This window comes from Pteropus vampyrus, unplaced genomic scaffold (assembly GCF_000151845.1).
Source record: "Pteropus vampyrus isolate Shadow unplaced genomic scaffold, Pvam_2.0 Scaffold89, whole genome shotgun sequence".
In the NCBI taxonomy this organism is placed as follows: domain Eukaryota; kingdom Metazoa; phylum Chordata; class Mammalia; order Chiroptera; family Pteropodidae; genus Pteropus; species Pteropus vampyrus.
Window position 1 is genome coordinate 5,701,009 of NW_011888870.1, and position 23,673 is coordinate 5,724,681.

The 23,673-nt window shown below is 40.0% G+C and overlaps 1 protein-coding gene across 8 annotated transcripts in view; it reads left to right on the forward strand.

Moving 5' to 3' along the window:
- STN1 (STN1, CST complex subunit) overlaps positions 1 to 22,247 on the forward strand; it is a 36,560-nt gene extending 14,313 nt beyond the window's left edge. For 5 of the 8 annotated variants that reach the window (XM_023532742.1, XM_011363789.2, XM_011363787.2 and 2 more), the window contains 6 exons: positions 1,362 to 1,520; positions 2,256 to 2,379; positions 3,512 to 3,686; positions 8,233 to 8,355; positions 10,774 to 10,846; positions 21,131 to 22,247. In XM_023532742.1, coding sequence (XP_023388510.1) covers positions 1,362 to 1,520; positions 2,256 to 2,379; positions 3,512 to 3,686; positions 8,233 to 8,355; positions 10,774 to 10,846; positions 21,131 to 21,288 — 812 coding nt within the window. In that variant the 3' untranslated portion in view covers positions 21,289 to 22,247. Of the gene's footprint in view, positions 1 to 1,361; positions 1,521 to 2,255; positions 2,380 to 3,511; positions 3,687 to 8,232; positions 8,356 to 10,773; positions 10,847 to 12,090; positions 12,778 to 21,130 lie in introns of those variants that run through there. The other 3 variants (XM_011363790.2, XM_023532741.1, XM_023532743.1) reach the window with 3 other exon arrangements.
- The last annotated feature ends 1,426 nt before the right edge of the window (positions 22,248 to 23,673 follow it).

Genomic DNA, 23,673 nt, shown 5'->3' on the forward strand with positions numbered 1-23,673 from the left:
AGTTGGAAATAAATCAGCATTTAACAAATGTTGTTGATTCAAGTAGATTGCAATATTTAAAAAGATGTAACCTTGCAGCTTATATAAAATAACCAAAGAAGATAGTTGTTTATTTATCCCAATAAATATGGGAGTATATATGTTAAGCTCTTCTAGGTCCCTGTTAAAGCACTAAAAGCTATTATCAGTGACAAGAGAAATAGACTAAAAGCTTTTTTTTCAAACTTCTTTGTAATGAAATGAAAGAGAAAGAATGCAGTGGAAGAGGAAGAATGGATGTAATAAGCATAATGTGACAGAGCTTCCCTAAATGTCTTCTAGAAGTTAAAGTGCTCAAAAATGATGAAGAGCTTATACATAAAGAATACAGAGAACAGATCATTTTATATAAAAACACATAGGCCTCTCTGGCAATTTAAAACCAAAATAAAATGTTATGGAATTATTATTTTTTTTAAGGTATTAAAAATCCAAATAACTGAAGCCAGTATAGGAGCTACAAGCATGCACACATGGCTGATGGCACTTTGTAAAAAGAGAATTGTTTGTTTTCTGGCAAACATTCTGACAATTTACTTTTCTATTCAGTAGTCTCCATTGAATTACCCCAAAGAAAACAAAATAATTTTGTCTAGAGGGCTTAATTATTATTTTTCACAAATAGCTGACATTTATTGAATTTTTCCTATGGATCTGGCATTGTGCTAAGCTTGTGATGTAACAGTTAACCTAGATCATATGTGTAAGGTGGACTCTCTTGTTTCAGTTTGTAGATTTAAGTGGTATAAGTGTGTGTGTAAAAAAGAGAGATTAGCTTATACTTACCCAACAAAGATGAGAGGTGAGACATTAGGGTGTTAAGCACCAAGGTGGGAAATCAGCCTAAGGTGGATTTGCCTCCCCCATAAACAGAACCACAAATAGAGATTCTTGGGCCTCTTTCCCTTAATGCCAGACCCCTGTCTCCCTATAAGGACACTTTAAAGGGGTCGTTGAAAGCTATTGCCACCAAACTCAGCTGAACTCACAGAATTCAGCTGAGGACCACGTAGAGCCCTTTGACTGCACTGGCAGTGCAGGGGTAGGGAAGAAGATGGAGCCACATTGGAACTTGCCCACTTGGATTGTCACGTCTTTTTCCAGACTCTGTTCTCTTCACCCTCCTTTTCAATAATTACAGCTTAATGCCTTTTATTCAGCAGAGAATTTCAAAAGGTTATGCAGATTTCCTAGAGTAGAGCAAACTAATCAGAAATAGAATAGATAAATGTCTTGTGTTGGTATTATCCCAAAGCTGTCTCACAGATGTGAGTGATTGTGTTATGCATTTCTCTCTTTCCATCTGGCCCTAACAACTACAGCTGCTCCAAGTGCAAGAGAGGTGAGCTTAACCTCACAGCTTAAGAAGCTGCAAGAGACCACTGAGCAGAGAACAAAGATAGAAATTGGAGACGTTATCCGGATCAGAGGTTGTATCCACACGTACAGAGAAGAGCGAGAAATCCGTGCCACTGCTTATTGTAAGCACAAGATATTTCTGCCAAATTAGTTGTTATTCTGGATGAGTGTCCAGTAAACTTGTTTAGCTAAAAGTCAAACTTCTAAAAAGTTCAAATGAAAAAATTAATTATTTTATGGAGGAAATTATATTTCATAACATGCTTTCTTTAGAAAAGCATCATTTCTTAAATATATTTTGAAGAGAGGTAACTATAAATAAATTAGGAAAGAAAACAAGTGATTTATTATGTATAGCTGGAAAATTTATTTGGGCCACTTTGAAGTTCTAAGTATGAATCCATTTAGGGCAGAGTGTTCATATTCTTCTTCTAATGATGGAGATTTCTTGAATACTGTTGAGTTCATTAACTTTGAAAGAAAACAGCTAATCAGGTATGTGACATTCCTGCATCATTGGAGTGATGCCCTTTGCACCGCTCTGGCTGATTTTTGCTTGGGAATATCAAGGACAGCTCCTGTTGCCCATCATTGTAACAGATGAGCAAATAAGCTCATGCATCCTCCCTAGTCCCAGTCTATTCCTGGCCAAGCCCGTGATGCTTAGGGCATTGCATTCCCTCTTGCAGGATGACTGAAAACCTTTTAGTGTGTCTAGACTATGATCCCTAGGCATCCACAAGGAAGGAGAGACCTTCTGAATGCTCATTTACTGTCATCCTAGCAGCAATTTGGATATGGGAAAGAACTGATCTCAGTGTAATTTCTGTGACATATTTTTTCCTGTGGCTTCTTAGATAAAGTGGATGATCCAGTGTGTAAGATTCAAATTGCAAGGATGCTTGAGCTGCCCAATATCTATAGGAAGGTGTATGACCAGCCTTTCCAGAGCCCAGCCCTAGAGAAAGAAAAGGCACTAAGGTAGGTTATGGCCTATCCCTGCTGAAGATGTGACCACAGCAGTAGTAATGCCAAGCAGGGGAACTCTAGATGCTAGAGTGGCCCTAGGTTTAAATTCTGAAACTGTCAACTTACTGTGAGGCTCTGGGCAAGTCTGCTCACCCTCTGCATGCCTCAGTGTCCTCATCTGTGAAGTGAAGATGATAATAGTACAAATGTTCTAAGATTGTTGTGACGAAAATATGTGTGTAAGTGGAGTCCCTGAAGAAGTGGAAGGAGCAGAGAAAAATTATTTAAAGAAATGATAACTGAAATTTTTCCAGATTTGCTGAAAACTGTAAACTCACAGATCCAAGAAGCTCAATGAGCCCCAAGGCAAGAAACCTGAAGAAAAGTACACCAAAATGCATCATAATCAAAATACCTCACGATGACACATCATAATAAAAACTACAGAACATGATACCAGTCATTTTCCACCAGGGATGCTTTTACTCTTTTGCATGCGGGGAAAGAAAATGGGAGGAGTAAGAGTACATCCGTATTTGCTAGTATATGCGTCAAAGAACTCGGGGAAGAGACAGTAATAGCAGTTGCCAAGGGGATGAGAGCCTGGAGGAGGATAGAAAGGAAACTTTTCACTGTGTCCTTTAATTGCTTTAATTAAGTGTATATGTTATATGTTTTTAAAAATTATATTTAAAAACACCCTGAACTATAGGCCTGTATAAAGTAAAAAGTGAAAGTTCTCCATTGTCCTGGCTTCCACCTCAGAGCCTTGCCCTAGAGGTAACCACTGCTGCCCATAGGTTGAGGTGTATCCTTTTAGATGTTTTTCTTCCACACATACATGAGCATGAACGTCCACTATATATTTTGTGGATTGTCATTTGCTCTTTTACAAAAATGAGACTGTACCTTGTATAGTATTCTGCAAGTTGACTTTTTTCGTAATCTATCATGAATATCATAGTTCCTGTAGTTCTGCCTTCTTTTAAAACAACTGTGCAGTGTTCATAGTATGAATTGCCCTTTATGTCAAAAACAAGCGTCAGTATAGTGTTGGGCTTCCTAGCTAAAGGTCTGTTTCTGCACACCAAAAAGCAACAGAGGTGATAGCTTCCTGCAGGACTTTTTTTTAAACCTTCCTCAGCAGCAATCCGAGTGCCCTGGACCTTTCCAGTCTCACATGCTTGCTAAGTGAAAAAGCCAAAGAATTCCTCATGAAGAACAGAGTGCAAACCTTTTACCAGCAGGAGTTGGAAATGGTGGAGTCTCTACTGTCCCTTGCCAATCAGCCTGCGAATCACAGTGCCTGCTCCAAGAAAGTAAGTGCAGCATGCCCACATGAGAATTTAAGTGCCTTGTCCCAAATCTGCAGCCAGCTGGAGGGTGCGAGTGAACGTGACTGGCAGTAAGACTCACAGGGTGGACCCACGGAATAGAGGTTATGGTTTCTATCACATGTTGTTTCTATTCTGGAAAGGTCACCGACCACTATGAATTTGAAATGAGAATGCACCTGCCTTTTCACCTCCTTACTTAATTTCATTAAGCTTAATCTTTGGGTAGAAAAAATAATAATAGTCTAAGGTTCATTATACTTCGTTCTTAGTACTCACTGAAATGGGGTATTTAATCTCAGCAGGAACCAAATGAGGGGAGAATAGATGAGAAGGTTATTTATTGATCAGCAAGGTGATTCTCAAACTTGAACCAAGATTTTTAATGACTAGTTGTCTCTTTTTCAGAATAAGGTTAACCTATCGTGTTTTAGTTTGAATAAAGACCAGGTTGTATTCAGTCTGGTTTATAAATAAAAATTTCAAGGAACACTTAGGTCATTTTTCTTCCTCCTATTTTTTTTTTTTCACTCCTAGTATTACAGGTGAACTGTGGTTTTTTGGTATTTACCCATTTGCTTGAAATTAAGAATTATTTGAGACTTTGGTGTTAGGTTTTCCCTTTTGTTATAACTATTGGATTTTTGTTGTTGTCGTTATAACATGATTCGTGTTTGTTTATTTCATTTATTCCACCAGGGAATAATCTCCTCTTAAAGGTCACCTTCTTACCCTCCTCGACTATCTGCTCTGACACCACCAGCTTCCTCACTATGGTATCTATCACCCTGTCTTCATGTCTGATGATTGTCACTGGTATTTACGTTCGCCTGCCTGTTCCTCCACCAGAATTTAAGAGCAGAGTCTTGTCTATCTCATTCTCTGTTCTCTAGAAGGTTTTCGATAATTATTCGTTGGTCGAAGAATGAATGTTTTTTAATAATTCAAATAGTCCTTGAAAGTATCTAGTTAAAAGTAATTTTTCCTTCCCATCCTCCCTCCTAACCCTTTCCCCAGAGACAAGCACCATGACTAGCGTCATGAATATTCTTCTGGAGATAGTCTGTGCATATATAAACTAGAAATAGCCGTATCCCTTTTTGTACACAAATGGTAGCATGCTAAATACTAGTCTATGCCTAAATTTTCATTGAACAGTATGTCTTAACAGATTTTTTCCTAGCTGTACATAGAGATTTGTCACTATGCAATAATCTTCTGTTACATGTACCATAATTGATATAAACAGCCTCTCCATTCCTGGATTTTAGATATTTTCTAATCTTTTGCCATTTACCAACAGGGCTGCTCTGAATTCTCTTGTTAGGTAATGTAAGTTATTCTTTGTGATTCTAGTGGAACAGATACCAAGTCCCTATTCAACTTTCTGAGCATGACCACTGCTTCTCAGTTTCATTCATGAACCTAATTATCTCTTCCTGGCACCAGGCTGTGTGTCTAGTGACCCATGATTTCATATACAGAGATGAGGGATATCGTTTCAGGAAACACCAAGGTGGAGAGGGTCATGACTGGCCCTTTGTCTTTTGCCACCGTTGCTTCTAAACAGTTGCAGCTCTCCAGCTGTCCGCTGACAGCAAAATTGACCTTCTTTCCATTTAATCATTTAGAGGAGGCTCAATGCCAAGTTGGCCTCCTAGGACTTCTGACCACTCTATTGGCATGTTTGGAAGGAAACTTTGAAGCTTAGTGAAGACCACATTCTTCCTGTGAACCAGCTCTTATGCAATGGCTGTAATTAAATAAAGAGGAGGTCTCTGAGGGCTAAAAGGCTCCTCCATTCAAAACGATCTGTGGAGAGCCTTTGGCAGGATATATTTTTGGATATGCTTAGAGCAGAAACTTATGCCTGCCCAGTGCTGTATGTTTAAAAGGAAATGAATATGGCACTATATTTGTTTTGTCTTCAGAAACTTTTTCCATCAATTATAAATTGTTCTCTCAATATGGCTCTGCTTGGGCAGGTCAATGTCATTCAAATGAATCCTGTTTAATAGAGACTGGGAGGCTAAGGATGCTTTACAATGATGTTGAAACCCTAGATCCTTTTACACTGTGTGTGGTCATACAGATGAAAGCTTCTCAAAAAATCACTATTATAGTTGAGAGGCAGGGAAAGAGTAGGTTTGAAGATTTTCTCCTTTCCTTTTTTTTTTTTCATAGTGGCTCTCTTAGCAAATCCAGAAACCTGATAAGCAGGCCTTGCAAAACCATTGTTTCTTTGACAGCTAGATAAATGTTGAGTTTGTTTGGGAATGAAGGCTATATATATTTCAGAGATCCACCCAGTTCCTGACCTGCCACAAGGAGAGGCCTGCTAAGACTCAGCATGTTCAGCCAGTCAGTTTTTTCCTCTGAACAGTTTTAGTTTCCTGAATCAGAGAAGTCTGTCATTGCTCTTTAGAAAAAGACAAGAAAGACTCAAATCCCAGGCCAGGAAGAGCTACTGGCTAGAAGAGATGATTGGAGGCTTTACCCTTGAGACCGTGTCTTTGTAACCAGAAGGGAGATTTGTCCCAAGGTCAGCTGAGGCAAATGTTTTTGGAAAGGAAGCTTCACATATTGTTTATATTTACAGAGAGCCTTTTCTCTTGAGTTCTCCTTGTTCACAGCTGAAACTGCTTTTAATCTCACGAGCCCAGCACTCCCTGCTGCTAGACCTTAACTAAAATCTGGAAGGAAGAACCAGGTTTTATACATGGTCTGGAGAGAACCAATAGTCATTTTTAATGACAGGAATAGTCTTGTAACAACATTTCTAGTTAGTTTCCGACTTAGTTCTATCTTGGTAAGATGTAATAAACTTGACCCTTAGGATCCTTATATTAAATTGACTAAAGAGCACAAATCTCCTTAAAATTATACATATTAAGTAGTTATAAAGTTGTGTAGGGCAGCCTATATTGGGTTGTGTTTCCTCCAAGTGAGAGCACTCATGTATGAAATTAAAAACAGCTTTGCCTGAAGGTCCCCACCTCCTCCCCACTCCCCAAATTAAAAAATGCTTTGCTCAGGATTGCTAGGTGGGGTCTTTATTCTAAACACACCCAGATAGCATTTCTGTCCACGAATGTCATACTTCATGGCCTTATTCTCCCTTCAGAGAATGGATGCTGTCACACCCTGGACTGTTGGTCAGCCTTTAGGCCCTAATGTTCTAATGGCCAGGTTCTTCAACTTGTTCTGTTAGGGAAAAACTTAGGACTATTAATTTAATTAAGAGTATTAGACGCTCCTCTTCAGCCCAGGAAAGCATGTTTGTGAAACATCGCCAGGATCTATTAGATTAAAACAGTGCTTGTTGTTTGGGAGGCCTCTTCTAGAAAGAAATTTCTTTAGAGATGGAATTGTCAACCCTTGAGGCCATTCGGGAGTTCCTTTCCTCTTCTGAATCACTTTGAGGAAGAGTCATCAGCAAATCTCAAGCACACTCTTTCTCAGCATCTCTGGGTGCTGCCTCGGACAGCCTTCATAAGTACCTTTTATTGGAGGTAGGACTTTGCCTTCAAGTAGTTTTTTTGGAAGTTTTGCCATGTTTCTTTGGTGCTCTGATCTTTTTAATATCTTGACAAATTTTGGTCACATTAAAAATGGATTCGCACCTTGAAGGACAATTAATTGTTGTTCACCATTTCGTTTTAGTAATGAAACACCCTAATGGAGTAATGAGAATAGAGCCTCTATAATGGCATATTTATTTCCATTGATTACACAGATGTTTTATTGATCACCCACTGTGCCAGAGAGGAGGTTGCTGAGATGAAATACAAAGTCCCCAACTCAAGAAGCACAGTATAGTTAACATGGTGGGACATAGCTGAAAACTTAGCTTCCTTGGGAATAAGAACTTGGAAGGCCCCAGTAACCTCTCTAGGCAAACTTGTCTCTTAGGAAAGGAAGAAATATTGAACTTGAGACGACAGCAAACTGACAGCAGCTGAAGTTCCTTCATATGATGATCTTTCTTCACTCTAGGACCCATGTCTACCTTCAGCCCAGGACCTCCCTTTGACAAGTCTGTACACAGCTGTTTGCTGCCATTGTTATCCATTTAAAATATGAAGACTAATACTTTCTACATGGTGGAATCCCTGACTTATTTCAATATATATAACATTCCTTGAAGTCCTTAGGAAGAGGTTGTATATAGCCACAATTTTAATTGGAAAAAAAAAATGAGCTAATATGTATACAATATTTTAGTTCTGTATAAAAAAATAAAGATTGTCCTTCTGAGTTTTCTATTTCGTATCATTGAGTTAAACATATTAAACAAAAAGTCATAACCAGGGTTATCAAGCATGATCCTATTAGCGCAAACTTCTCAATCTTTCTTAAATCTAATCCTGCTAGGCTGGTGTGTACCTGGATCTTTTTGACTCAGCACATTAAAAGCCTGTTGAGTGAATTCATAAACCAGTTGGTCTAGGGAGTTGATGTCAGGTGCTGTAAGATGGGACTTATTTCTTTTCTTCTCATCTTTTTTTTTTTCCTTTTCTTCTTTCCACAGGAGGATTTTAAAAATGACACAACTACCAAGGCAATTCATAGTATATTTAAGAATGCTATAAAGCTGCTGCAGGAAAAAGGACTCGTTTACCAGAAAGATGGTGGTTTTGATAATCTATTCTATGTAAGAGACTTGCAACTTAATTTTTTTCCTTCTTAACTTCAATTACCAATATATTTGTTATTTAAGAACACCTATTTACTGTTTTGAAAAACTGATCATTAAGGAGGTACGTAAAGTAAGGAGTGAAATTTATTGGCCCTTATCTTTCCCCAAGGTACCACTTTCAACAGAACATCCTTCTAGACATTTATCTGTGCTTTTACAATAAATATATGCTGCTTGACATTTTTGGTTTTGCAAAAAAATGTGATTATTCTCTAAATAAGGATTTCTAAACCTCAGTACTCTGGGCCAGATGATTTCTTGTTGTGGAGGGCTGACCTTGGCATTGTAAGATGTTTAGCAGCACAGCACGCCTGGTCTTCACCCGCTAGATGCCAGTAGCAGCTCCCCGGCTGTTTCAAGACATTGCCAAATATCCGCTAGGACACTTGAGACAATTCTTTAAATAATGCTCAGCAACTTTTTTGACACCAAAATAGCGTCTTTCCATGTTAGTACTTATAAATCTACCTCATTTTGGACACCTGCATGGTATTCCATATTATGGGAACTTGCCATAAATATTTCAACCCCTTCTCTCTGATGGACATTTATGGTGCTTCCAGCTTTTGCTCTCACAAAGTGTTGCTATGGCTATTTTTGCACAACTATTTTTGTGAACTTATATAAATATTTCTGTAAGATTGACTCCTTAAAAGAGGAATTGCTGAAGCAAAGGGCATGTACCTCTAAGCTTTTGTTCAACACAGTCTGCTTGGCTGCCCAAAACTGTACCAGCTGAGACTCTCACCAAGGATACAAGTGCTTGCTTGTGTCCTACTTCCAGGGTTAAAAGTTTGCCTCTCACTGCCTACCTTTAATCTTGGAGGAGCCAGGCTGAAATTGGGCCTCCTCATGACGTGGCATTAGCCACAAGTGATTCTCCTGGAGACAGATCAGAACCCTGAGGAACCCCAGAAGTCTCACTATGTAAAGGCATGATTCCTGAGAGGAAGCTCTCCTTAATGTAGGATATTTTCTTGATGTCAATTTATTCCAATGATTCCCTATTTTAAAGCATTTTTAAAAACTAAAAGATGTTTTAAATACTATTTGAGTGACTTTTGAAAAGGTTATTCTAATCTGTATAAAGGCGAGTGCAGTCCATCCCCTCCTGGGATAGGAAGGAAAGGCTTGGTGGGAGCTGTAGGGTTGAAGAAACTTGTGATGGGCACCTCACCTTAACACCGCTCTTCCATACCCCATCCCCACCACTTCCACCCACCCACTCCAGTCACATTTCCCCTAGGAGGCTCCTGGCTTAGCCTCCTGGGTCTGTAGAAAGCAGCTCTTTCTGAGGAGCAGCCAGAAGTTGGGCAGCAGTCCAGGGCTGAGGCATGGCCGGGCTGGGGCACTTCCTCCTGTGAATCAGTGTGAGCTGGAATGGGGTAATCAAGTGCTAATAGCACTCTTTTCCTCAGCTGAAACATCCTCCTTCCCTGACTTCACTCCTCCCCTCTCACCTCAGTGCCTGGCCTTGTAGGTTTCTGTTTTCCTGAGGGCCTGGCCTCAGGGAAATCGTTAGCACAGTAATGTAGACGCTTCTATTTTTACAGGGCTCCAGCTTGCAGCAGCGCTCACCACATTACCTCATTTAATCTTCACAATAACCTTATGAGAAGGCAGGCATTATCAGTATCCCCATTCTTAAATCTGGTCATTCACTAAGTCCCATCAAACAAGCATTCCCGCTATGTTTGTTCGTATGCTTCTTTTTTTTTTTTCTTCTGCTTTTCCTTCCTCTTTTTCCCTTTCTATTTTTGTTTTGTTTTGTAATTAGATTTACTATTGAACATGAAGAGAGACCCATTTGGTTGCTGTTTCGCTCTTATCTGAGCTGGTTGAGAAAGGATCTGGGTTAGGTTTGCCTTCTAAGACAGAAAGGGTTTCAGTAGATAGGCTAGGTTTATTCTTGCTAGCTTTTCCTTACAGTCTTATTTCTTTTGTTTTTCCTTGTGGACAGGAGAAGGCAGATGTCAGAGCCCGAAGGAAAGAGTCCTGGGATTGAGATCAGAGACTTTGATCACTTGTACCTCCCTCAAAAATATAACAAATAAGAGAAATTTTATGAATGTGTTATGAATATTTAAGAAGAAAGTTGCTCCTTAAAAGTATTCCAGTTTCTCCTTAAATCGTAGCCTTAGTAAACCATCTCCCAAGGGAATATGCCTGAAGGGTCAGCTACAGAGCAGTGAGCTGCTCAGGGGCAGAACTGGTTTGACTGTAGGCCAAGTACTAAAATCACGTTGTCAATGTAGGGGTGATGATAGTTGTGAAATCTTTAGAAACTATCCTGAATACTAACCTGGGAGTCTGGATGGCACAACCTCTGCGTTTCTTAAGAACATTTTCTCTCTGAACTGCTTTTCCTATCAGGTAACCAGAGAAGACAAGGAACTGCACAGAAAGATACACCGTATCATTCAAGAAGACTGCCAGAAACCAAATCGTAAGTGGTATGATGCACATGTGTCCTGGTGCATGGCGGGAGAGAGTGTTCCCTCCCAGAGAACACAGGTTAGAGAGTCAGGAGACTGGGATTTCCCCAGTAGTGACTTGGAAGTGTAGCTGACCAAGAACCTGATCAGAGCCTTGGGTTCCTCCTCTTTAAAGTGGGCATTAGCCTCACACAGTTGTTCTGACCTTGGCTACACATAAGATTCAATTTTGGAGCTTTTTTGAACATGTGGTGCTCAGGTCCCACCCCTGATTCTGCTTCATGAGGGGATGGGGTAGAGGTATGATGGCTGAGCTCCTTGGGTGATTCTGATGCAGTGAGGTAAGCCATCAGGCTAGGACTTATTGATGTCCTTCTGGTTCTCATATTCTCTCTAATTTGTGTTATTTCTTGTTCTACTCTTGCCCTGTTCTTGAATCCAAACCTGAAATTTTCCTCCTGACATCAGGCCCTTCAGTGTTGGGAGGAATGGTTCTGGACATTATAGTTTATGGACAATGTAATTCAGTCATTTTGAAACCTGATAATTTGCAAAAGAAATGGTTTAGAAAATAGTTGGTTTTAGTGGAGTTAGGTCGTCCCCTAGTGGTTAGAAACTCAAACTGTAGATAGTCTGACAACAGATACCATTTTCATACTAGTTAGAAAAAGAAGAAAGCATTAGTCCTACCTTTAAATCCTGTATAGACTGATCAGTCTTAAAGGTGACTTTTCAATGTCTGCCTTTTGCAAACATATGCTAATAACATATGTTAGCACTAGAAGAAAATTGGAAAGGCTTGTTTATGACTGCAAATCTCCTCTTCCTGCTTTCTTTCTCTCCAGAAAAGTCCACCTCTAGTCTTTTCAGCTCATACATCCCTGGGGCCTGGACCTATTCCAGGCTGAGTCACCGGGTAGAGCTGGACCAGGTCTCCAGCCCTGGTGTTTATGGTATGCAGCTCTATTTAGACTTTTAAGAACCGATGAGGTCAGATCCCAGATCTTAAAATAAACTGAAAGCAACCTATTATTTTAATGCAAGGTTTCTGGCCATTGTTCACTTCATTCAGAACAATGAAAACACATATCCTTTAGTTGGGAGAAAAACCTCTCTATCCACAATTTAAAGAGCTGTTAAGAACAGTGAAATGTGGAATTTCTTAGAAGGGATGAGAGGCTGCTCCCCATGTAACATTCCTGCACTCATTCTAGTCCCATGCCACCTGGCCAGATTCTTATTTTATCTGCATTAGGAACAGAATGGATTGGAATAATCCTAGGGCCTGATGAAGCAAATGAAGGGAATTCACACTTCATTTCTGAGGAGAACCAAATAGCCTTGGTGACCTGAGGATCTGTAAAGAGAAAGGTTTTACATCTAATCCACAGGCCAGCTCCTGCTTTGGTGAGTGTGTGTGTCAAGGTGGACAGTCTCTGTCACTCATTCTGTAAGTGGGAGCCTCTAAAAACCATAAACCAATTCCCTGGAAATACTAAACTCGCAGAAGCCAAATCCTAGAGCTTGAATAACTGAAAATACCAATAAAAACAGCTAATAGGAACTGTCTGGGAATCTACTGTAACCACTCCTTTCCATAGGAAATACCTATGACATTAAGAAAAATTATTCTGAATCATAATGTATGCACATGATTAAAGTCAAACAATACAAACATACACTCAGAAAAGTCAGACTCTCTCGCAGCACTGAGCCCCAAGTTCCGTGTCCCCTTTGCAAAGGCAGTGGTTGTTACTAGTTTCCTACATCCTTCTAGAGATGTTAAATGTACTTAACAAACATATTTGTATAGTTTATCTTTTTAAAAAAGCACAAGTAAAGGTTAGCATACAATACTCAGTGTTCCACGCCTTATATTATAAATCTCATGTTGGCTTCCAGAGTTCATTCAGCAACAGTACGTATAAAAGTATCTCAGTCTTTTTAATAGTTGTACAGTATTCCATTATATGTATAAACAAATATTCAATCATTTTTTTAACCATTCCTTCTGGATCTTTAGTTTGTTTCTTACCTTTCATACAAAATATAGCATAAGGGTTTCAGTAGATAGGCTAGGTTTATTCTTGCTAGCTTTTCCTTACAGTCTTATTTCTTTTGTTTTTCCTTGTGGACAGGAGAAGGCAGATGTCAGAGCCCGGAGGAAAGAGTCCTGGGATTGAGATCAGAGACTTTGATCACTTGTACCTCCCTCAAAAATATAACAAATAAGAGAAATTTTATGAATGTGTTATGAATATTTAAGAAGAAAGTTGCTCCTTAAAAGTATTCCAGTTTCTCCTTAAATCGTAGCCTTAGTAAACCATCTCCCACGGGAATATGCCTGAAGGGTCAGCTACAGAGCAGTGAGCTGCTGAGGGGCAGAACTGGTTTGACTGTAGGCCAAGTACTAAAATCACGTTGTCAATGTAGGGGTGATGATAGTTGTGAAATCTTTAGAAACTATCCTGAATACTAACCTGGGAGTCTGGATGGCACAACCTCTGCGTTTCTTAAGAACATTTTCTCTCTGAACTGCTTTTCCTATCAGGTAACCAGAGAAGACAAGGAACTGCACAGAAAGATACACCGTATCATTCAAGAAGACTGCCAGAAACCAAATCGTAAGTGGTATGATGCACATGTGTCCTGGTGCATGGCGGGAGAGAGTGTTCCCTCCCAGAGAACACAGGTTAGAGAGTCAGGAGACTGGGATTTCCCCAGTAGTGACTTGGAAGTGTAGCTGACCAAGAACCTGATCAGAGCCTTGGGTTCCTCCTCTTTAAAGTGGGCATTAGCCTCACACAGTTGTTCTGACCTTGGCTACACATAAGATTCAATTTTGGAGCTTTTTTGAACATGTGGTGCTCAGGTCCCACCCCTGATTCTGCTTCATGAGGGGATGGGGTAGAGGTATGATGGCTGAGCTCCTTGGGTGATTCTGATGCAGTGAGGTAAGCCATCAGGCTAGGACTTATTGATGTCCTTCTGGTTCTCATATTCTCTCTAATTTGTGTTATTTCTTGTTCTACTCTTGCCCTGTTCTTGAATCCAAACCTGAAATTTTCCTCCTGACATCAGGCCCTTCAGTGTTGGGAGGAATGGTTCTGGACATTATAGTTTATGGACAATGTAATTCAGTCATTTTGAAACCTGATAATTTGCAAAAGAAATGGTTTAGAAAATAGTTGGTTTTAGTGGAGTTAGGTCGTCCCCTAGTGGTTAGAAACTCAAACTGTAGATAGTCTGACAACAGATACCATTTTCATACTAGTTAGAAAAAGAAGAAAGCATTAGTCCTACCTTTAAATCCTGTATAGACTGATCAGTCTTAAAGGTGACTTTTCAATGTCTGCCTTTTGCAAACATATGCTAATAACATATGTTAGCACTAGAAGAAAATTGGAAAGGCTTGTTTATGACTGCAAATCTCCTCTTCCTGCTTTCTTTCTCTCCAGAAAAGTCCACCTCTAGTCTTTTCAGCTCATACATCCCTGGGGCCTGGACCTATTCCAGGCTGAGTCACCGGGTAGAGCTGGACCAGGTCTCCAGCCCTGGTGTTTATGGTATGCAGCTCTATTTAGACTTTTAAGAACCGATGAGGTCAGATCCCAGATCTTAAAATAAACTGAAAGCAACCTATTATTTTAATGCAAGGTTTCTGGCCATTGTTCACTTCATTCAGAACAATGAAAACACATATCCTTTAGTTGGGAGAAAAACCTCTCTATCCACAATTTAAAGAGCTGTTAAGAACAGTGAAATGTGGAATTTCTTAGAAGGGATGAGAGGCTGCTCCCCATGTAACATTCCTGCACTCATTCTAGTCCCATGCCACCTGGCCAGATTCTTATTTTATCTGCATTAGGAACAGAATGGATTGGAATAATCCTAGGGCCTGATGAAGCAAATGAAGGGAATTCACACTTCATTTCTGAGGAGAACCAAATAGCCTTGGTGACCTGAGGATCTGTAAAGAGAAAGGTTTTACATCTAATCCACAGGCCAGCTCCTGCTTTGGTGAGTGTGTGTGTCAAGGTGGACAGTCTCTGTCACTCATTCTGTAAGTGGGAGCCTCTAAAAACCATAAACCAATTCCCTGGAAATACTAAACTCGCAGAAGCCAAATCCTAGAGCTTGAATAACTGAAAATACCAATAAAAACAGCTAATAGGAACTGTCTGGGAATCTACTGTAACCACTCCTTTCCATAGGAAATACCTATGACATTAAGAAAAATTATTCTGAATCATAATGTATGCACATGATTAAAGTCAAACAATACAAACATACGCTCAGAAAAGTCAGACTCTCTCGCAGCACTGAGCCCCAAGTTCCGTGTCCCCTTTGCAAAGGCAGTGGTTGTTACTAGTTTCCTACATCCTTCTAGAGATGTTAAATGTACTTAACAAACATATTTGTATAGTTTATCTTTTTAAAAAAGCACAAGTAAAGGTTAGCATACAATACTCAGTGTTCCACGCCTTATATTATAAATCTCATGTTGGCTTCCAGAGTTCATTCAGCAACAGTACGTATAAAAGTATCTCAGTCTTTTTAATAGTTGTACAGTATTCCATTATATGTATAAACAAATATTCAATCATTTTTTTAACCATTCCTTCTGGATCTTTAGTTTGTTTCTTACCTTTCATACAAAATACAGCATTGAGTTTTTCCTTGTCAGGATGACTGGTGGGAGAACTTAAAATTTTTAGTCATTTATGAGTATTTCAGCAAAGTTTAAAACTACGGTGATAAAAGAACTGTAAACATGAGGCCTGTTTCAGGTCCCTAAAGCACTGATAGCAGGCTTATCTAAGACGGGCGGCATGGCATTGTTGTAAAGAGCTGGGTTCTGGGCCCACCTTGCCTGGGTTTGAACCCCAGCTCTGCCACTTTTTAGCTGTGTGACCTTGGGTAAGTCTGTGCCTCAGTTTCTTTATATGCAAAATGGGGATAATAATATCTACGTGAGAGGTTGCTGTGAAGATTAAATAAAGTGGTGTTTTATAAAACTGTTAGGAAGATGGCTGAGTAGGAAGCACCAAGAATCTGTCTGGTGTAACAGTTTTGGAACTCTAAAGTCTATTGAAGGTTTGAAACTTCCAGGGAAAGCTTAGACAGTAAATTGGGGTTAATTTCAGTCAGTTTTCAGCCCTTAGTAACAACTACCCATCTACCACCACAGCCATGTGGTAGACAGCTGTGCACTCATTCCTAGAGCAGCTTGCGGGAGATAGAGTGGGCAAAATAAGCCTTGTCCTCCAAATATCAAGAGTCTGTTCTCTGATTATTGATTGCTACTTCTCATTACAGAGGTGCAAAGAGGTGGGTGGTCATTGTTGTTGCATCTCACCCCATTGTTGCAAGCCCCCCAACAGCTGAAGTCTTAAGGGGATTTTAAAGTACTGGTGCCTTTTTTTTTTTTTTCTCCCCCACTTTGGGAAGCCAGAAAAGAAAGACTAGTGCATTCAAAAGCAACTGCATGCAGGGAGAAAATTAGAAAGTGATGACACAAGCCCAGAGAAAAGTGCAGGCTCAGGGAAAAAAAAAAAACGAAAAGACCTCAGTTTATACCTCAGGCTGATCTTTGGCACAGAGACAGTGTACGACAATGAAAACAACAACAACAAGAACAAAAAGGAAAACAGAAAACATTCCTGGGGAATGGAGAGAATCTGATCTTAAATTCTCATTATTAGGTCCAAATGTCCAGTTTTCAACTAAAAATCACATGACATACAAAGAAACTGAAAAGTATGGCCCATTCAAAGGAACAAAATGTATATAAACAGAAATTGTCCCTGAAAAAGATCGAATGGTAGATATACCAGACAAAGACTTTAAAACAACTGTCTTAAAATGCTCAAATAAAGGAAGATGGGGAGAACACCAAGAAAATGATGGGTGAACAACATGGAAATATCAAAGAGATAGGATACCTAAAAAGAAACCCAAAATAAAAATTCTGGAGGTAAAAAGTACAATAACTGAAATGAAGAATGTAGAAGTGATTCAAAGGTAGATTTGAATAGGCAGAAGAAAGAATCAACAAACTCACAGTTGAGAAAAAGTGAGCAGAGCCTAAGGGACCAATGGGACACCATCAGATAGGCCAACAAATGCCTTGTGGTAGTCCCAGAAGATGAAGAGAAAGGGGCAGAGGGAATATTTGAATAAACAATGTCTGAAATTCGATGAAAGACATGAATATAAATATCCAAGAAGTTAATTGAACCCCAAGATGAACCCAAAGAGACTACACCAAGACACATTATAATCAAACTTTTGAAAGACAGAGACAAAAAGAGAATCTTGAAAGCAGCAAGAGATAAATGACTTGTCATATACAAAAGGGATCATCAATAAGATTAGCAGTAGATTTCTCATCAGAAACTTTGGAGGCCAGAGGCAGTGGGCTGCTGCAGTCAAAGTGCTACAGAAAACAAACTATAAACCAAGATTCTATATCCAGCAAAACTGTCCTTCAAAAGTGAGGGAGAAATCAAGACATACCACAATAAACAAAAGCTGAGGGAGTTTAACTCGATCTGCCCTGTAACAAATGCTCAAGGGAGTCCAGCAGGATGAATTGAAAAGACACTAGGTAGCAACTCAAAGCCATATGAAGAAATAAAGTTCTCAGTAAAGGTAAATATTTGGGCAATTATAAAAGCTAGTATTATTGTAACAATGTCTCGTAACTCCACTTTTTGTTTTCTACATAATTTTAGAGATTAATACATTTTTTAAAATAACAGGTATTAGTCTAAAAGTTTGTATTATTGTAACTTTGGTTTGTATCTCCACATTTTGTTTTCTACATAATTTAAGAAATTAGTGCATTTAAAAGAATGACTAGTTTTATGTTCTTCGCACACAATGTATAAAAATGTAATTTTGTGACATTATTAACTGAAAGGGCTTGGAACAGAGCTGCAGAGGAGCAGAGTTTCTGTATGTTATCGATGGTAAGCTGGAATAAGTTCAAATAATAAGACAGAAAACAAATAACTAACAGAAGTTTCCCCTTATCAGTAATTACTTTAAATGTAAACATTTAAATTCTCCAATCAAAAGACAGAAATTGGGATAAAAAACACATGATCCAACTCTGTGTGTCTACAAGAGACGGTTTAGATCCAAAGATACAAACAGATTGAAAGTAAAAGAATGGGAAAAGATATCTCATGCAAATAGTAACCAGAAGAGAGCAGGGATACCTATACTATTATCAGACAATATAGACTAAGTCAAAAAAGGTTACAAGAGACAAGAACGTTGTACATTAACAAAAGTTCAATACACTAAGAAGATACAGCACTTATAAACATATATGTACTTAATGACAGACCATAAAAATATATGAAGCAAAAACAGAATTGGAAGGAGAAAGACAGTTCTACAAAAATAGTTGGAAACTTTGGATAGAACAATCAGACCAGCAGATAAGGAAGGAAATAGAGAAATTAACACAGTAAATCTACTAGATCTAACAGACATATACAAAACACTACCAACAACAGAATACATATTCTCAAGTGTACATGGGACATTTTCCAGGATAGACCATATGTTAGGCCACTAAGTCTCAGTAGATTTGAAAAGGTAGATAATCGTACAAAGTATCTTCTCTGACAAGAGTAGAATGAAGTTAGAAGTCAATAACATAAGTAAAACTGGAAAATTCACAAATTTGTGGGAAATGAGCAATACATTCTTAAACAACCAATAGATCAAAGAAGAAATCACAGGAGAAATTAGAAAATACTTAGAGATGCTTGAAAACAAAAATACAGCATACTAAAACTTATGGGACATAGCAGAAGTCGTGCTTAGAGGAACTTTAAAGCTATAAATACTTAAAAAACAAAGATCTCAAATCAGACTAACCTGACAATTTAAGGAACTAGAAAAAGAATGAGGTAAATCCAAAGCTATCAGAAAGAAGGAAATAATAAAGATTAGAGCAAAGATAAATGAAATAGAGAATAGAAAAACAACAGAGAAAATCAAGGAAACCGAAAGTTGGTTATTTGAAAAGATCAACAAAATGGACAAACCTTTGGCCAAATGGACTAAGAAAAAAGACATTAAAATCAAATAAAAATGAGGACATTAGTATTGATTCCACAGAAATAAAAAGGGCTGGAAGAGAATTGTGAACAACCGTATGCCAATAAATTGGATAACCAGATGAAATGGACAAATTCCTAGAAACACAAAACCTGCCAACACTAAATCAGGAAGAAATAGAAAATCTGAATAGACCCATAACTAGAAAGGGAGATTGAATTGGTAATTAAAAATCCCCCAACAAAGGCAAGTCCTAGACCAACGGCTTCACCGGTGAATTCTACCTAATATTTAAAGAAGAACTAACAGCAGTCCTCCTCGTGTAAGAGGAAGGTCACTTTGTGAACAGCCTTACTAGATGACTTAGACAGCAGAATGGCCTTTCTGAAGAAATAGTTTAAGACCTTTGTCAACATCACTGCTTAGAGCCCCACATATTTCCTGAACCTGAGCATCCTGGCCTTAACAAAAACTAATTAAAAGTCGAATGGTGCTGAATTCGCTGGTGCTACCTCTGCTATGTGCAGGCCCAGTTTGGTTGGAGTTCTTCTCCACTCTCTATCATCAACCTTTCTTTTCAGGACAAGTTAAAGCTTCTTTAGAGCAAGAACTAAGTGATATGTATCATCTTAGGTTATAGCTATGACTGTAGAATTATAGTAATTCCCCATGTAAGAAGCACCTACCACCGGTCACTCACATGACCACCAGTGAAGTTCCCACTTTACAGATGAGAAAACTGAGAGATGTGAACCACTTTGCCCTAGTCATAGAGCCGGGACTTGAATTCGGGTGTGTTGGACTCCAGAGTCAACTCTCCATCTACACTGTCTCTGTTCTTCCTTACTCAGCGCTGCACACATAGTAGGTGTTCAGGAAATCTTTACTGAATGAGTGTTGAAGAGACAAACTGGAAATGTGGAGACAGGTGACAGTGGTAAATTTTCAACAGAAATCCCGATTGGGAGGAATAATGAGATGACAGAACCACTAGAGGTCAGAATTTAGCAAGTCTTTTTTTAGCCCAGGACAGGCTGGCTGCCTGTGATAGTCTCTGACCCTCAGAGCTGGAAAGGACCTCACAGGTGCCCCACCGCCCTCTCCATAGGTGAGAAAACTGAAGCTCGAAAATACCGTGATTTGAAAGGTGCACCAACTCCCAGAGCATGCTTTGCCCAACGCCATGATACCTCTTCCTGGAGCCTAAAAAATTTATCTGAGAACAACATTCAGTGACTGTGTGGAGTGTGAGAGGCCAGGCATGGCTTGCGCTGGGGCTTTAAAGTGAAAATTGGGGAGAGTTTGTTTTCAGTAATGCAGTTTGACTGACTCAGGGTTATATCATAACCTAATATATCGTTATGATACAGTATATAGGTAGATATAAATTATATATATATAGAAATAAAGTTTCACAAAATAGGTAGACATCCTACCTATAATGCAGTACATTCTGTAATTTTCTATTTTAGCCTGTTAAGAAAAAGAATTTTAATCACAGCTGACTAAATTAATTTCACAATCTTCTAATGGTTGACAACTTCATTGTGCCTACCACTGCTCTAAATCATTGATTTCAACTAGGAAAGAGGTTGCCAACCCTGAACCTTTATTCCTGTATACCAGACGGTCTTAGTTTTGGGTAGAGGGTAAGAGGTTACTAGAACACAGTCATCACAGTCAAGACTTCTTGGAAGCCTATGCAGAGAGGAACGAAAATGGGCCAAAGCCAGGACTCACTTCACCATGGCCATCCCAATCAATCAGGCCTTGTGGGAAAGAATATGGAGGCTGCTATAAACCGACTCAGCTGTCCATCTCAAGTGGGCTCCCACCTGGGAAGCTAGGGGTTCAGTATGAATACATGCACTTATACATGTAATTGCATTGGAGAAAAAGATTATCAAGCACTAAAAAATCCATTAGATTATAGATATAAAAATATTCATTGGGAATCCTTGAAAGTTGAAGGCCTAAATCCTTGAGCAGTGAGTCCATGTGGTATAAAAACAGGCCCAAGAACAGGTTTTTTTGTTTGGTTGGTTTTTGCTGATAATCTAGACCAGTGCATCACCCACTTCAGTGTGCATAAGAATCATCTGGAGACCTTTTTACGATGCAGGTTTTGATTCAAATGTGGAGAAGGGCTTCTGTTTAGAGAGAAAGGAGAGTCTAACAGGTGTGTCCAACTTTAGCCAACTGCCTTTTTCTTGCAGACATGGAAAAGGGCTGCCACTTCCTGCACATCTTGGCCTGTGCTCGCCTGAGCCTCAGCCCAGGCCTGAGTGAACCTGTGCTGCAGCAGGTACTGGAGCTCCTGGAGGACCAGAGTGACATCATCAGCACAATGGAGAATTACTACATAGCATTCTGAGGACAGGCCGCAGACAGCCCAGGCAGAGCCGAGCCGAGGAGAAAGACCAAGTGATATTCCCTCCCAGGCTCTGGTTTTAAACATCAGGCAGAGGCTTATAGGTTAGGAGGCAGTTATCTCATAATCAGCAATGAAATACGGTCATTTGAGAACTGAAGTTTGGCATAAATTCTGCAGACTGCCTTCTACCTACTGTATCCTTGGGATAAGATGACTTTTATCTCAGCTACAACATTCAAGAAAACTCTCCTTGTTGACCTCCTGACTGGACTGGGCACCATTCGTGAAGCAGAAGGGAAGGAGACAGTGGCTGAGTCGGTATGTATGGCGGAGGCTCTGTCGCGGTAAAGCCCATGGACTGCGGGAACTGAAGAGCATACCGCCAGATCACACAGACCAACACTTTTTAAAACTTTAGACTATCAAGAACATTCTCGTGGGCCTGTCTTGATGGTCAAGAGCCCAATGTAGGGAATTAGCTCTCCCTAGATGATTGTTGCTGACCTATGATTTCCAAAAGTCAAGCACCATTGGCGAGTCATGAGTCCTGGGTAGAATGCTGTTTATAGACCCACCCAGAGATGGGAGTAAATGGATCCAAGGCATGGCTCCATGTTTGCCATTTTCCTTGTTTTCCTTCTGAATTAAACGGTGTTTCAGGACATTTCCCTGCACTTGAGGACGTACATGACTAAATTACATTGTCCCTTAATGCCCTGAAGTTACGAGGCTTTCAACCAATGTCTGGCAGTGGTAGATGTTATTTTCAAGGTTACCATTGAATGCAGGACGTCTGACACCATCCTGACAGACTCGATATGTGCCCAGACAGGCAGTAGAATCAAGCTTCTGCTCGGGATGACAAGGTAAAGGGAAAATCTGGGCCACGTGGTAGGCTTGTTCTAACAGCAAGATGACAAATCTAGCCAGCAAAAATAAAGTATACAGAAAGATTCAGAGTTAATTACAGTCATTTCACAAAAAGCACATCTGCCTTCGTCTTGACATAATAAGCTCTTAGTGGCTCAGCCAGAAAGCCTGTAGGCCTGGAGAGTTGCTCTGCTCTATGTGGAATGGAGTGGTTTTACATTGGGAAGTTGTTTCCATGTGTCAGGCTGAAGGCTATTACTGACAGATTTCTTCCTGTCGTAGACTTCACTGACTCGACCCAAACCTCTGCTCTGTTTCTAACAGCGATTACCCATATGGCTGCCTTGTGTCCTGCCCATGTCCAGAAGGATCCCTGTAGAATTGGGCCTACCTGGAATGACATCCCAGTGGTTCCTCCTTGAGGTCAGCAGCTATTTCGTGGTGAATACATCTTGGCTTTTTGGAGCTGTGCCGGAAGGAGTCTTGGGTCAGACCATTAAAAGGGCATACCTTCAAAAATATTTCTAGAATCTAAGCTTCTACTTCTCCATTGTCACCACCTGGAATACTGCCGTTGCCCCCTCACTGTGCTCCCTGCCTTGGCTCCTCTTCCGTTCCTTCTCAGCACAGCAGCTGGAGTGATCCTGTTAAAACTTCAGGGCCTTTGTGATTTTACTGCTTCCTCCACGTGGAACGTTCCTTGTGCAGATAACCATGTGATGGGCTTCTCCTCCCCTCCTTTGAGTCTACTTGAGTGTCACCTCAGTGAGGCCTACCCTGATCTCTTGCTAATTGCAACAACCCCTTCTTCTTCCTCCCCAGAACTTCTCAGTACTTCTGTTTCTCCACAGTACTCGTCAGTAACACCCTCCATGTGTTTACTTGCCCTATTTATTACCTGTTTCCCCAGAAGAAATGTTCCATGAGAGCAGGACTCTTTCTCTGTTTTGTTTCCTACTGTGTCCCCAGCACCTAGAACAGTGCCTGGAACACATTTCAAGCAATACCACTTTTCTGTGTGTGCCTGGCTTCCCTCCACCTGGTAATATCGTCCTCTCTTTCCTGCAGGGTTTTTCTCCAAGTGCTCAGAATTAACATCCACTGGGGGCAGCCTCAGCCAGTGGGACGTGGGGTTTACGTGCTCCAGCTCCCATCCCCTTCAAATCCTCTATCACGGGTTCTATACCATTTCTCAGAGTTTAGCTGTGGGATTAAGCTCCATCCACCCACACTAGCAGCTCACAGTAGCCACCCTTAATTGGCTGCCTTACCCTCCCTCCCTCACACCCCATTACTGTTTGCCCCACCTCCCAAATGAATTGCTTCCTTTCCGATCCTTGTCTCATTCAGGGTCAGCTTCTGGGTGAACACAAATTAACACCATACTCACAAATATATTTGAAAAATGCCTCTGAATAATTATACACGTCAAACATTACCAGAAATGCTCACCAAAGTGATACACTTGTTACCTCTGAAAGGTGAGATGTCAGAAGCTTTTTAACTACAGATCTG